The sequence below is a fragment of the Ranitomeya imitator genome, chromosome 5 (genome assembly GCF_032444005.1).
Source record: "Ranitomeya imitator isolate aRanImi1 chromosome 5, aRanImi1.pri, whole genome shotgun sequence".
Classification (NCBI taxonomy): Eukaryota; Metazoa; Chordata; class Amphibia; order Anura; family Dendrobatidae; genus Ranitomeya; species Ranitomeya imitator.
Window position 1 is genome coordinate 506,038,034 of NC_091286.1, and position 14,555 is coordinate 506,052,588.

At 49.4% G+C, this 14,555-nt stretch overlaps 1 protein-coding gene across 1 annotated transcript in view; it reads left to right on the forward strand.

The window, feature by feature from the left end:
- The first annotated feature begins 2,087 nt into the window (after window positions 1-2,087).
- The window catches only part of DHX36 (DEAH-box helicase 36), a 101,050-nt gene continuing 88,582 nt past the window's right edge, over window positions 2,088-14,555 (forward strand). Inside the window, exon 1 of the mRNA XM_069727464.1 lies at window positions 2,088-2,445. Within this exon, the coding sequence (XP_069583565.1) occupies window positions 2,242-2,445 (204 nt within the window). The 5' untranslated portion in view covers window positions 2,088-2,241. The remainder of the gene's footprint in view (window positions 2,446-14,555) is intronic.

Sequence of the window (14,555 nt, forward strand, 5' to 3'; positions counted from 1 at the left end):
ACTTTTGTGGTCTAATTTCTCCTGTTACCCTTGTCAAAATAAGAATTTGTGGGCGAAAAATCATTTTTGTGTAAACAAAAGCGATTTTTTATTTTCACGGCTCTACGTTATAAACTTCTGTGAAGCACTTGGGGGTTCAAAGTGCTCACCACACATCTAGATAAGTTCCTTAAGGGGTCTAGTTTCCAAAATGGTGTCACTTGTGGGGAGTTTCCACTGTTTAGGCACATCAGGGGCTCTCTAAACGTGACATGGCGTCCGATCTCAATTCCAGCCAATTCTGCATTGAAAAAGTCAAACGGCGCTCCTTCACTTCTAAGTTCTGCGGTGCGCCCAAAAAGTGGTTTACCCCCACATATGGAGTATTGGCGTATTCAGGAGAAATTGCGTAACAAAATTTATGGTTACATTTCTGTTTTTACACTTGTGAAAATAAAAAAAATGGTTCTGAATTAAGAGGTTTGCAAAAAAAAGTTAAATGTTCATTTTTTCCTTCCACATTGTTTCAGTTCCTGTGAAGCACGTAAAGGGTTAATAAACTTCTTGAATGTGGTTTTGAGAACCTTGAGGGGTGTAGTTTTTAGAATGGTGTCACACTTCGTTATTTTGTATCATATAGACCACTCAAAATGACTTCAAATGTGATGTGGTCCCTAAAAAAAATGGTGTTGTAAAAATGAGAAATTGCTGGTCAACTTTTAACCCTTATAACTCCCTAACAAAAAAAAATTTTGTTTCCAAAATTGTGCTGATGTAAAGTAGATATGTGGGAAATGTTATTTTTTAACTATTTTTTGTGACATATCTCTCTGATTTAAGGGCATAAAAATACAAAGTTTGAAAATTGCAAAATTTTAAAAATTTTCGCCATAGTTCCGTTTTTTTCATAAATAATCGCTAGTAATATCGAAGAAATGTTACCACTAACATGAAGTACAATATGTCATGAAAAAACAATCTCAGAATCAGCAGGATCCGTTGAAGCGTTCCAGAGTTATAACCTCATAAAGTGACAGTGGTCAGAATTGCAAAAATTGGCTCGGTCATTAAGTACCAAATTGGCTCTGTCACTAAGGGGTTAATATTGTATATCAATAAAAATATATTATTTTATTCTGAACTGTTGGGAGTCTGTTCTTGTCAGGTGAATTTACCTGACTTTAGTTTTCCTAGCATCTTTCTTAGTGCACGGCCTCATAGTACAGGTGTGTATCAGGGCATCCAGGGTCACCGCCGCTGAGCGGGGCGCCATAGCGCTGACATTAGGGTGCCGGCCTCCGCTGTCAGGGATAATATCATTTTTTAAAGGCTTTTTGAGTGTTTGTGCTTTTAATAAAAGTGATTTTTAGGGGTCTATTTTCTTCCTAGTTCCAACGCTAAAAAGGCTCTGCTGTCTATCAGATATTAGGTTTTCTAAGGAGGGGCAGAACAAAAACCTTCAAGAAGGGGTTAATGTTTCCCATCTCTGCCCCGGATGGACTCGGCTCCCTGTACCGATAACGAGGACGACGTCCAGTTACTACGGAAAGGCTCTGAGGCGAGCCCACCTATGCCCCGTGCACACAGGTGACATCTGCCGCCCACAAATCGCACTAATGAGTGACATGCGCCTGTGGTTGGCTGCCGCTAAGGCCGCACATAGATGACGTCAGAAGGCCTGACTAGCTGCTCCCCGGCAACACATCTCTGCTCTGCTGCCGGGCCGGTCACGTGGCACAGGCTCTGCCGTTACACACTCATTTCCGTTCTTCCTTTCACCGTGCCCCGCTCTGACTGACTGAAGACCTAGTAATCCATAGCAGTGAACTGGGGGGGGAGTTCCCTAAACATCTTTGCCAACCAACAAAATGGCGGCATCATCCTTAACGGCGACAGTTCCGTAAAGATAGTGACGTATATGGCCGCAATTTGTATAAGGCGAAAGTGCGGAATTATTTTGTCTCTGCAGAATCCATTTTCTAGTTCACGCCCCAATCCTCACACACTGTAAACAAGGCGCATTATCTTATTTAACTTGAGTCACGTGACCACTGACGTCACGTGTCTGTTCAGCGATTATTCGAGCATCTATCCCAAGGCAGGTCAATGATAGGAACAGTGCGCATGCGCTTTCAGAGGCTGTACGGTGGCTTCACTGGTCCACACTTCATCTGTTTTGATTGACTCGCAGCCGTGCCGGTGACGGTTTGGCTCAGGTGGTCCCGGCTGTTTGTCTTTTCTTCTGGGCCATCATCCAGCGGTATGAGTTACGAGCAGCGGAAAGGATGGGGCCGGGGTCGCGGGGGACGAGGGCGAGGGTCCTTCTCCTATCATGAAGCTGGATCTTCCAGGGAGACTGGAGAAGGTGTGAAAGAAAGACCCCCGCCGCACCTGAGAGGCCGGGCCATAGGAATGTGGTATGCACGGAGGCAAGGCCAGAAGAGCAAGGAGAAAGAGAGGCTGGAGGTGAGAGGTCACCGGCGGCTCTGGAGTTCCACCCGTGGGGGGCATCTGTCATTAGCGGCTCTGGAGTCCCACCTGTGGGGGGCATCTGTCATTAGCGGCTCTGGAGTCCCACCCGTGGGGGACATCTGTCATTAGCGGCTCTGGAGTCCCACCTGTGGGGGGACATCTGTCATTAGCGGCTCTGGAGTCCCACCCGTGGGGGGCATCTGTCATTAGCGGCTCTGGAGTCCCACCTGTGGGGGGCATCTGTCATTAGTGGCTCTGGAGTCCCACCTGTGGGGGGCATCTGTCATTAGCGGCTCTGGAGTTCCACCCGTGGGGGACATCTGTCATTAGTGGCTCTGGAGTCCCACCTGTGGGGGACATCTGTCATTAGTGGCTCTGGAGTCCCACCTGTGGGGGGCATCTGTCATTAGCGGCTCTGGAGTCCCACCTGTGGGGGGCATCTGTCATTCGCGGCTCTGGAGGTCCACCCGTGGGGGACATCTGTCATTAGCGGCTCTGGAGTCCCACCCGTGGGGGACATCTGTCATTAGCGGCTCTGGAGTCCCACCCGTGGGGGGCATCTGTCATTAGCGGCTCTGGAGTCCCACCCGTGGGGGGCATCTGTCATTAGCGGCTCTGGAGTCCCACCTGTGGGGGGCATCTGTCATTAGCGGCTCTGGAGTCCCACCTGTGGGGGGCATCTGTCATTAGCGGCTCTGGAGTCCCACCTGTGGGGGGCATCTGTCATTAGCGGCTCTGGAGTCCCACCTGTGGGGGGCATCTGTCATTAGCGGCTCTGGAGTCCCACCCGTGGGGGGCATCTGTCATTAGCGGCTCTGGAGTCCCACCTGTGGGGGGCATCTGTCATTAGCGGCTCTGGAGTCCCACCCGTGGGGGGCATCTGTCATTAGCGGCTCTGGAGTCCCACCTGTGGGGGACATCTGTCATTAGCGGCTCTGGAGTCCCACCCGTGGGGGGCATCTGTCATTAGCGGCTCTGGAGTCCCACCCGTGGGGGACATCTGTCATTAGCGGCTCTGGAGTCCCACCCGTGGGGGGCATCTGTCATTAGCGGCTCTGGAGTCCCACCTGTGGGGGGCATCTGTCATTAGCGGCTCTGGAGTCCCACCTGTGGGGGGCATCTGTCATTAGTGGCTCTGGAGTCCCACCCGTGGGGGACATCTGTCATTAGTGGCTCTGGAGTCCCACCTGTGGGGGGCATCTGTCATTAGTGGCTCTGGAGTCCCACCCGTGGGGGACATCTGTCATTAGCTGCTCTGGAGTCCCACCCGTGGGGGGCATCTGTCATTAGCGGCTCTGGAGTCCCACCTGTGGGGGGCATCTGTCATTAGTGGCTCTGGAGTCCCACCCGTGGGGGACATCTGTCATTAGTGGCTCTGGAGTCCCACCTGTGGGGGGCATCTGTCATTAGTGGCTCTGGAGTCCCACCCGTGGGGGACATCTGTCATTAGCGGCTCTGGAGTCCCACCTGTGGGGGGCATCTGTCATTAGCGGCTCTGGAGTCCCACCCGTGGGGGACATCTGTCATTAGCGGCTCTGGAGTCCCACCTGTGGGGGGCATCTGTCATTAGTGGCTCTGGAGTCCCACCCGTGGGGGACATCTGTCATTAGTGGCTCTGGAGTCCCACCTGTGGGGGGCATCTGTCATTAGTGGCTCTGGAGTCCCACCCGTGGGGGACATCTGTCATTAGCGGCTCTGGAGTCCCACCTGTGGGGGGCATCTGTCATTAGCGGCTCTGGAGTCCCACCCGTGGGGGACATCTGTCATTAGCGGCTCTGGAGTCCCACCTGTGGGGGGCATCTGTCATTAGCGGCTCTGGAGTCCCACCCGTGGGGGACATCTGTCATTAGTGGCTCTGGAGTCCCACCCGTGGGGGACATCTGTCATTAGCGGCTCTGGAGTCCCACCCGTGGGGGGCATCTGTCATTAGCGGCTCTGGAGTCCCACCCGTGGGGGACATCTGTCATTAGCGGCTCTGGAGTCCCACCTGTGGGGGGCATCTGTCATTAGTGGCTCTGGAGTCCCACCCGTGGGGGACATCTGTCATTAGCGGCTCTGGAGTCCCACCTGTGGGGGGCATCTGTCATTAGCGGCTCTGGAGTCCCACCCGTGGGGGACATCTGTCATTAGCGGCTCTGGAGTCCCACCTGTGGGGGGCATCTGTCATTAGTGGCTCTGGAGTCCCACCCGTGGGGGACATCTGTCATTAGTGGCTCTGGAGTCCCACCCGTGGGGGACATCTGTCATTAGCGGCTCTGGAGTCCCACCCGTGGGGGGCATCTGTCATTAGCGGCTCTGGAGTCCCACCTGTGGGGGGCATCTGTCATTAGCGGCTCTGGAGTCCCACCTGTGGGGGGCATCTGTCATTAGTGGCTCTGGAGTTCCACCCGTGGGGGGCATCTGTCATTAGCGGCTCTGGAGTCCCACCCGTTGGGGGCATCTGTCATTAGCGGCTCTGGAGTTCCACCCGTTGGGGGCATCTGTCATTAGCGGCTCTGGAGTCCCACCTGTGGGGGGCATCTGTCATTAGCGGCTCTGGAGTCCCACCTGTGGGGGACATCTGTCATTAGCGGCTCTGGAGTCCCACCTGTGGGGGACATCTGTCATTAGCGGCTCTGGAGTCCCACCTGTGGGGGGCATCTGTCATTAGCGGCTCTGGGGTCCCACCCGTGGGGGTGCATCTGTCATTAGCGGCTCTGGGGTCCCACCCGTGGGGGGGCATCTGTCATTAGCGGCTCTGGAGTCCCACCCGTGGGGGTGCATCTGTCATTAGCGGCTCTGGAGTCCCACCTGTGGGGGGCATCTGTCATTAGTGGCTCTGGAGTCCCACCCGTGGGGGTTCATCTGTCATTAGTGGCTCTGGAGTCCCACCTGTGGGGAGTGCGGCCGTCCCTGGCTGCTCTGGAGTCCCACCTGTGGGGGGCATCTGTCATTAGTGGCTCTGGAGTCCCACCCATGGGGGTGCATCTGTCATTAGTGGCTCTGGAGTCCCACCTGTGGGGGGCATCTGTCATTAGTGGCTCTGGAGTCCCACCCGTGGGGGGCATCTGTCATTAGTGGCTCTGGAGTCCCACCTGTGGGGAGTGCGGCCGTCCCTGGCTGCTCTGGAGTCCCACCTGTGGGGGGCATCTGTCATTAGCGGCTCTGGAGTCCCACCTGTGGGGGGCATCTGTCATTAGTGGCTCTGGAGTCCCACCCGTGGGGGTGCATCTGTCATTAGTGGCTCTGGAGTTCCACCTGTGGGGAGTGCGGCCGTCCCTGGCTGCTCTGGAGTCCCACCCGTCGGGGGGTGCGGCTGTCGCCGGCGGCTCTGACCTGACCTGCTTTGTCCAAAGGCCGGAATGTGTATATAAAAGTAATAAATAGCCCATGTTCCCCGCAGTCTCCTCTGGTCCTAGTGATCACAGAGGTGACCGATTCTAGTCATGAACAGAGGAGACCAGCAGGGGGTCAGGGGAGCGTTCGGGTGCTTACTATTTGTGGATGTGTAAATAACCTCTTCAGAGAGGAGTGGGACAGAAACTCTAGAGCTCTGGCAAAATAAAAAACCCTCGCTCGTCAGCCTGTTCCAGGACGCTGGTTCTGCCTTATTGGACCACTTTTAGTAACTACTAAGCACAGTATAATAGGAACACCCCAGACAGTCATTCCGAGTATTGGAAGGTTCTCAGGATGGAGAGAATAAAGTGGTTTCTGCTTTTCGCAGCACAGCTGTGTTCACATTTACCTGCACCAGAGATCTGCCCTCACTGCTAGTGCAGACCACATCGCTAAACATTTAAAGGGAAGCTGTCAGTAGGATCCCCCTCCTAAGCCGTCTATATGGGCATGTAAGTCATAGGAGGCAGAATAAAATGTTACCTTGGTATCTGCGATCTGATGGTTTATTCTGGAAAAATCCACTTTTTTTTCTTTATATGTAAATGAGCTGTTAAGGACTGAGGGCTGGTCATGGATCTGCCTCCGGAGCTGATTTTAAAGGGAACCTGTCACCAGGAATATGCAGTCTAATCTGCAGGCACCATGTTATAGAGCAGGGGGGCTGAGCGCACCAATATATAGCTTTGTGCAAAAAAAGATTCCGTGTAACCCGAGCTTCATTCATTTAATCCTTTGCTCTTTCTGGGATTTTTGGTGCAATCAGTGACTGATAGGTATTTCTGAATGCGCACTTATATGAAGGAAAATGTTAGTCACCGCTGCAGCTGAAACAAGATGTTGTGAGGGGGCAGGGATAGAAGCAGTGAGTGACACCAGTGCCGCCTCATGGCTTCTAGCACAACCTTCAAAAGAATCGTCATCAGGGGGAGACACTGGTGTCACTCACTGCTCCGATCTCTGCCCCCTGAGGGCGTCTTGATTCACAGAAGCTGCGGCTGCAGAGAAAGAAGCCAATTGCGGATGCTCCACTACTCTCTTGCAGGGTTTATCATCATGATTTAGGACAACTTCAGAGGGTGGCGAAGCAAGAACTGTACTTCTACTCACTGTGACGTCCTGTTCCAGGAGGGGTTATAGACGCTGCGGACAAGTGAGTGCAGCCCCAGCATCCTGTGACATTCTATTTGCGATTCCTCGCAAGAAGTGCAGTATTAAAGAAACATTTGGGTATTAGCTAGATCAGGAGAAGTGAAATGGCACATTCCCACGGTCAGTAAATTATTGTTTATTTTTATAGTGCCACTTATTCCATGGCGCTTTACATGTGAGGAGGGGTGTACATAAGAAAGTATAATATCTGATAATCCAAATTAGTATTAAACCAAGAAAAACAAAGAAAACTAATCTATCCAATAAACTTTATTAAACAAAATAAGGATAAAAGACTGACACAACACCCAGACCCCTCTAAATGGGGGTGGGTCAATTAAAAAACCTGGCCCAAAAAGATTGTAAAGGGCAAAGGGTGGGAGGGACAACGGGGCCGATAGCAAAAACCCTACACGTCCCTACAAATATTCCCTGCCTGTCTGCGGAGGTTGGCACCCTCTTGGACGCAATATGGCGCCCCCGCTCACCGTCGACTCACCCTTAAGGCCCTATAAGTCCCTCTACATGTATAAAGATACTATACCACAAACAACACCCAATACATGGCCTAACCAAACTCGGGACCAAAAAAAGAGAAAAAACACCAGGTAGTGATTCACCAGTAAAGACAAACAGTCTGACCGTACCAATCCCTAATGCTAAAGTATAACGCCTGAAACTAAGGCTAATACACCCTAAGGAGTCCCTAACCGAGTCTCCCTACCTGTCAGCGGAGGTTGGCACCCTCTTGAACGCAAATGGCGCCCCCGCTCCTCGGCGGGGTGTACATAAAAAAAAAAGTACAATAATCGTAATCAATGCAAGTCACAATTGGTACAGGAGGAGAGAGGACCCTGCCCATGAGGGCTCACACTCTATAAGTAAATGCTGTGGGTTGGAAGCTGTGTACAACACAGCGTCCAACCCACAGCTTCCAGATGTTACAGCACAGTGGCTGGAATTTCAAGAAATTCTATGTCCACTATACGTGCACCAACTCCCGCGGATCACCCATGGAGACGGACATGTGGCTCTTCTTTCCAGACGGCAGCACATCAATTTATCTTGCGGAGATGCGAGTCTCCACAAGATAAATGTCACCCTTATGATGTACTGGACGCGGTGAATCCGCACGGTTCAGTGATCACATGCGAAATCACCTGAGGTAAAAAGCCGGCAGCACTTTGGATGCAGTGGACATGTGCTGCGTCCAAAGCATGACCAATTACAATTGCTGATTGTGGGAACATACTCTATGGTATTCTATAATAAAGATAATTGCAAAAGTGGTTAGGGTGTAAAGATGAATATTTAGAAAGTCAGTTATCACACACAGCTCTGCAGTGAGCTCAGGAGAGCAGAGAGCGGCTGTCACACTGGTAACCATTACACATCAGGTGGCACTAGAGTTCTAGTTCTCTTCCTCTATGAAGTTATGCAGCAGAAATGCAGGTGTGCTGTGAGCGCCGACCACAGGGGGACGCTCACAGCAGGCCGGCATCAGTAACCATAGAGGTCTCAAGGACCTCTATTGTTACCATTCTGACACATCGCTGACCCCCAATCATGTGACCGGGGTCGGCGATGCGCTCATTTTCGGCCGCCCGCTATTGCGGGCTCATGTCAGATGTTCAAAACAGCTGACATGTCGCGGCTTTGATGTGGGCTCACTGCCGAAGCCCTGCATCAAAGCGCGGTATCTGACATCAGACGTACTATCCCGTCCGAGGTCAGAAAGAGGTTAAGCCACTCGAGTGTTGCTTTAGCTGTATCCTTTGGGTCATTGTCTTGTTGGAAGGTGATCCTCCGTCCCAGTCTCCAATCACTGACAGCCTGAAACAGGTTTTGCTCAAGATTATCCCTGTATTTTGCATAATCTATCTTCCCCTTAAGGCTACTTTCACACTAGCGTTTTTGTCCGGGCGTCGAAAAGCGTCGTTGCGACGCATAAACGGATGCGTCGCAAAGACAGGAAAACCGATACAACGCTTCCATTTTTTCGACGGATGCGTCAGAGATTCGATAGACGGTTCCATTGAAAAACTGGATCCGTTGTATCCGTTGTTTCCGTTTTTTTCATCTGTCTCATCTGTTTTTATGACGGATGCGTTTTCCACGCCTAAAAGTGGGAGTCTCCTTGTATGTGATTGGCTACTGGAAAATATGGTAAAGTATATACAGACAGTTTGTACAGCCCATCTTTGAAAGGGTTTAGAGAAAGTGGCAGAGATGGAAGGAGTGCTTGGGAGGATTGCGAACGTGGTTACCGATGTGATTTTTGATACCAATCGGCTGGATATCATGGTTTGGGAGCAGGAGGCGGCAGCAGAAAGTCGGAGGATGGTTCACCATCGAGGTCGCAAACTATGGATTCATCCCATTAACGCACTGCGGATGACCCGGGTCGTCTATTCTACCCTGTACATGGAGTTGCGGCAGAACCCGGAGAAATTCTATAATTATCTTCGGATGAGGCAGGACCACTTTGATGTGTTGCTTGAAAAAGTCGGGGATGTCATCCAAAGGCAGGACACACGCATGAGGTCTTCCATTACACCGGCGGAGTGGCTGATGGTGACCCTGCGGTAAATAATTTTTTTTTTTATTAAATTGCTCAAATGTAATGCCATGCCAGTATATTTTAACGAATAGAAAACAACATCAGCAGTGAACATGGTCCCCAAAATACAGCGCTGTACACAGTGTTGCATTTTCTGGACCATGTAAATATTTACCGTGTATGGGCCCATGTATGCAGAGATGTAAAAATGTTGATGTTTAATGTGCACTGAAGCATCCTCACCCCCCCAAAAAAGTGTAATTTTTAAATTGGTAAAAAAAAATACATATATTTCTTTAAATTGCTTTGAAATGTCATTAGCTGTCTTTACAATCATAACTTTTCTTTTGCTTTTTCACCGCTTCTTGGCTACAGGAGAATCTCTAACGTCACTACACTACCAGTTTCGACTTGGAATATCGACCATTTCTGGAATTGTGAAAGTGACCTGCCTGGCGGTATGGGATGCCTTGCACACGGAGTACATTCCAGAACCAACAAGGAGAAAGTGTGCCATTTCCCTAATTGCTTGGGGGCAGTCGATGGGAAACGCATCCGTATAGCAAAACCGGCAGGAACAGGCTCTGAGTACTACAACTACAAGAAGTACTTTTCTATCGTACTCATGGCCATAGCAGATGCCCACTGCAAATTTCTGGCTGTGGACATTGGAGCCTATGGGCGGTCCAACGACTCCCAAGTGTTCAAAACGTCACCGATGGGCCGGTGTTTGTATGGCGATACATACGACTTTCCACCTGCCAGACCACTCCCGGGAACAACAGGACCACCTATGCCGTATGTCTGTGTGGGTGATGAGGCCTTTCAGTTGTCCCCACACCTCCTCAAACCGTACTCCAGCCGAAACTTGACCAGAACAAAAAAAATTTTCAATTATCGCTTAACTAGAGCACGTAGAGTGGTGGAGTGTGTATTCAGCATTCTCACTGCAAAGTGGCGCGTACTGCTCACCGCCATATCTCTGCACATATGAACTGTGGATGAGGTCCTGCGTGGTCCTCCATAACTATGTCTTTTCCAAGGAGCCCGTTTCCGTGGATGATAAGGATGTGGAGACCACCCTGTGGGATTACCACAGCAGCTCTGTACGTTCTGCCGGTTCTGTTACCAGAATGAGGGACAACTTTGCTGAGTATTTTGTTTCACCTGTGGGTATGGTGCCCTGGCAAGATAACATTGTGTGAACTTTAATTTCAGTTCTTGTTGATAAATGTTTGTGTATTAAGTTTTTTTTATTACCACCAACTTCATAATTAGTAGAATACACTTTGGTATATGTGGTGTAATAAACCCAATGTTTATACGTTCAAACGTGTGGTGTGTTTTTATTTACAATTATTAACATATCAAATGAATCAACCATAAGCAATTGTTTTTTCAAACAAAAACATATTTTATTGAAACATAAAATTTATAACAAACATTTGAAAAGATGTTATAGGTTGGTTGACTGACCAAATAGTGTCAACCTTTTATTTTTTTTTGTATTTTTTGTTTTGTTAATTTTTTAGGGTAAAGTGTGAAATTATTTTTTTTCCCTTTTTTTTATTTAACACTTTTTTTTTTTTTTTTGACACAACAAATTTTAAACAACACAGCGACGTAAAACAGAATTACAAATCTGTAAAATGTGGGGTGGAGATAGTAGCGGAGGGGCTGGAATGTTGGACCACGTCGATAGGTGGGGAATGCATTTGTGGGGCAGAGTGATGGGGAGAAAAAGCAGTAGCCCGAGCTGGGGAGGGTGTTGTAGGGGTAGGAAGAGTAAACGGGGAAGGAAAGCTAGACGAGGAAAACATTGGGGAAGACATTGTTATTTGAGGCCGGGATGGGAATTGGGACTGGGGTTGGTATTGGGACTGGGGTTGGTATTGGGACTGGGGTGGGAAATGTGTAGTGGCAGTGTGGGGAGGTGTGGGAGTGTGGCTCATGACCCGCAGTAGAGCAGTATGGCAGTCGTGCATTACTTGCATCTGCTGGTCAAGAGATAGCTTTTCCATGCTCCTGAGCATTGATTGGAAAAAAAGGTTGGCCGGTGATTGACTTACATCTGAATGCAGCGGTCACCCATATGCCAGAGTGGCTGCCGTTCACGGACCTCCTCAATCAGACGGTCGACATCGATGCCCATTGTGTCCTCTGTGTCTGAATCGGCAGCGCGCTGTTGATATTTATTAAAAAAAAAAAACATTACTACACTGAATCCAAAAAAGATTGTAATAGACGCCAAAAAACAAAACAAAAAAAACCCACACCTGATGGCGACCGCGGCCACGAGAACGTCGGCTCCGGGAGCGGCTGGGAGGATCTTGCCGTGCATCAGACTGGAAAACATTAAAAAGAATTACGTTAAAGTTATGCATATGTTGTATGTGTACTGTTATGTATGATGTCATGGTTTTTATGTGTTGGTTGCTCAGTGATGCGTGAAGCTGTTTCGACAAAACTTACACTCAGTGCGCCCTCTCCTTGTGTTTCTCCACCCCTCTCGTCTTCTTCTGAGAGTCCCTCAGCAGATTCAGCTTCCTGTGAAAAAGAATAAAGGCATATAGTGATAAGAAAACATGTTATACATGCAGCTACATCATATGTAGACATTGATAATTACCGCTACACGCTCCCGCTGTGGAGAAGGGCTCTCAGAAGACATCGTTCCGGACCTCTGCATTTCTGTCCCAGTTGGCTCTGCAAGTATAAATACCCTTATAATCCACTATACACATTCAAGGTGAAGCTGTAGTTGTGGGGACTTTATACTTACATCGTCAAAGCGGCTGTGGTCCCTGGGTCCCTTCCGGGCGGCTGTGGTCCCTGGTTGGCGGTGCTCCTAGGTGGGTGTGTGGGCCTCGGTGGGTGTGTGGGCCTCGGCACTGGTCCCAGTTGGCTCTGCAAGTATGACAAGTTTATATTGTTAGAAACAAACCCCCAAAGTCCAAAACGTAAATGATGTAATAACCACCCTGCTGACATTATCAGAGCAATGTTCATGCAGGCCACCTGTGAAAGTTTGGAGATAAAAAACACCCCAAAAATAAAAGGCCCTCCAGTCTGAGCTGAATTCCATAATGGTATTGTATGTGCTACCTTTAAAACCATTTACCCCTCCCCCCCCCCCCCCCCCCAAAGAAAAAAAAGAAAATTTTGTAAACTTGAAAGGCCTACACACCAGTTCAAAATGTAATATATATGTGATTTTAAAAGATCCAACTGAACCAGATTTCATTTCCCTTCTTAAAAAAAAATATTAGTTACCTGAAACCAGGGATTCAAGCTTCAGGAGGCTAATTTGCATATTCCAGGTGCCTTCTGGGAGAAGCGAAGTCTCCCTAAGCTAGAAGATCGTTGGGTACAGCCGGGACCAGCTGCTTCGAAAGCATCACCAAACCAGGGATTCAAGCTTCAGGAGGCTAATTTGCATATTCCAGGTGCCTTCTGGGAGAAGCGAAGTCTCCCTAAGCTAGAAGATCGTTGGGTACAGCCGGGACCAGCTGCTTCGAAAGCATCACCAAACCAGGGATTCAAGCTTCAGGAGGCTAATTTGCATATTCCAGGTGCCTTCTGGGAGAAGCGAAGTCTCCCTAAGCTAGAAGATCGTTGGGTACAGCCGGGACCAGCTGCTTCGAAAGCATCACCAAACCAGGGATTCAAGCTTCAGGAGGCTAATTTGCATATTCCAGGTGCCTTCTGGGAGAAGCGAAGTCTCCCTAAGCTAGAAGATCGTTGGGTACAGCCGGGACCAGCTGCTTCGAAAGCATCACCAAACCAGGGATTCAAGCTTCAGGAGGCTAATTTGCATATTCCAGGTGCCTTCTGGGAGAAGCGAAGTCTCCCTAAGCTAGAAGATCGTTGGGTACAGCCGGGACCAGCTGCTTCGAAAGCATCACCAAACCAGGGATTCAAGCTTCAGGAGGCTAATTTGCATATTCCAGGTGCCTTCTGGGAGAAGCGAAGTCTCCCTAAGCTAGAAGATCGTTGGGTACAGCCGGGACCAGCTGCTTCGAAAGCATCACCAAACCGCGCGCCTTACGGCGCGCAAATTTTTGCCTGTAGGACATTATTGCAAGAGAGCTTGGCTGAGTAGATTACACAAGAAGGAAAACACACAGCAAGTCAGCAGGATCTAGGAGCAACATGGCAGATGTGACAACCTACATGGTGAGCTGCAGCATGTGCTACATGTTCACAGATCGACCAGAAGAAGAATCCAATTTCACCTGTCAGAAGTGTAGACTAGTGGTCCTTTTAGAAGAAAAGGTGCGGGGTCTGGAAGAAAGAATAGCAACTTTAAAACTCATCAAAGAGAATGAAGACTTTCTAGACAGAACAGAAGCATCTCTACTGGTCACAGAAGGTGCAAAAAGTGTCAGAGAACCTCCAAAAGCAGATGAGTGGAAGCATGTGACCAAAAGAAGCAAGAAGACCATGGAGAAATCACCAACCACACAACTGAAGAACCGATATCAAATCTTTGTAGAGGATGAAGATGGCACACCTAAGAATGAAGCAATACCAGCAAGCAAAAAAGAAAAGGGCACACAGCAACAAGTGACAGCAAAAAGTACAGCCAAGAAGCAACGAAGAGTGGTGGTGGTGGGAGACTCACTACTGAGAGGCACAGAAGCAGCCATCTGCAGACCGGACATAACTGCAAGAGAAGTATGCTGCCTTCCAGGTGCGATGATCAAGGATGTGACCGATAGGATACCAAAGCTCTTCAGCTCCAAGGACGTCCACCCATTTCTTCTGATACATGTTGGCACCAATGACACGGCAAGGAAGGACCTACCGACAATCTGCAAGGACTTTGAAGAGTTGGGGAAGAAAGTAAAGGAACTGGATGCACAGGTAGTTTTTTCTTCTATCCTTCCAGTAGACGGGCATGGCACCAGGAGATGGAACAGGATCCTTGATGCCAACAACTGGCTAAGACGATGGTGCAGACAACAAGGATTTGGATTCCTGGACCACGGTGTGAATTACTGGTATGATGGAC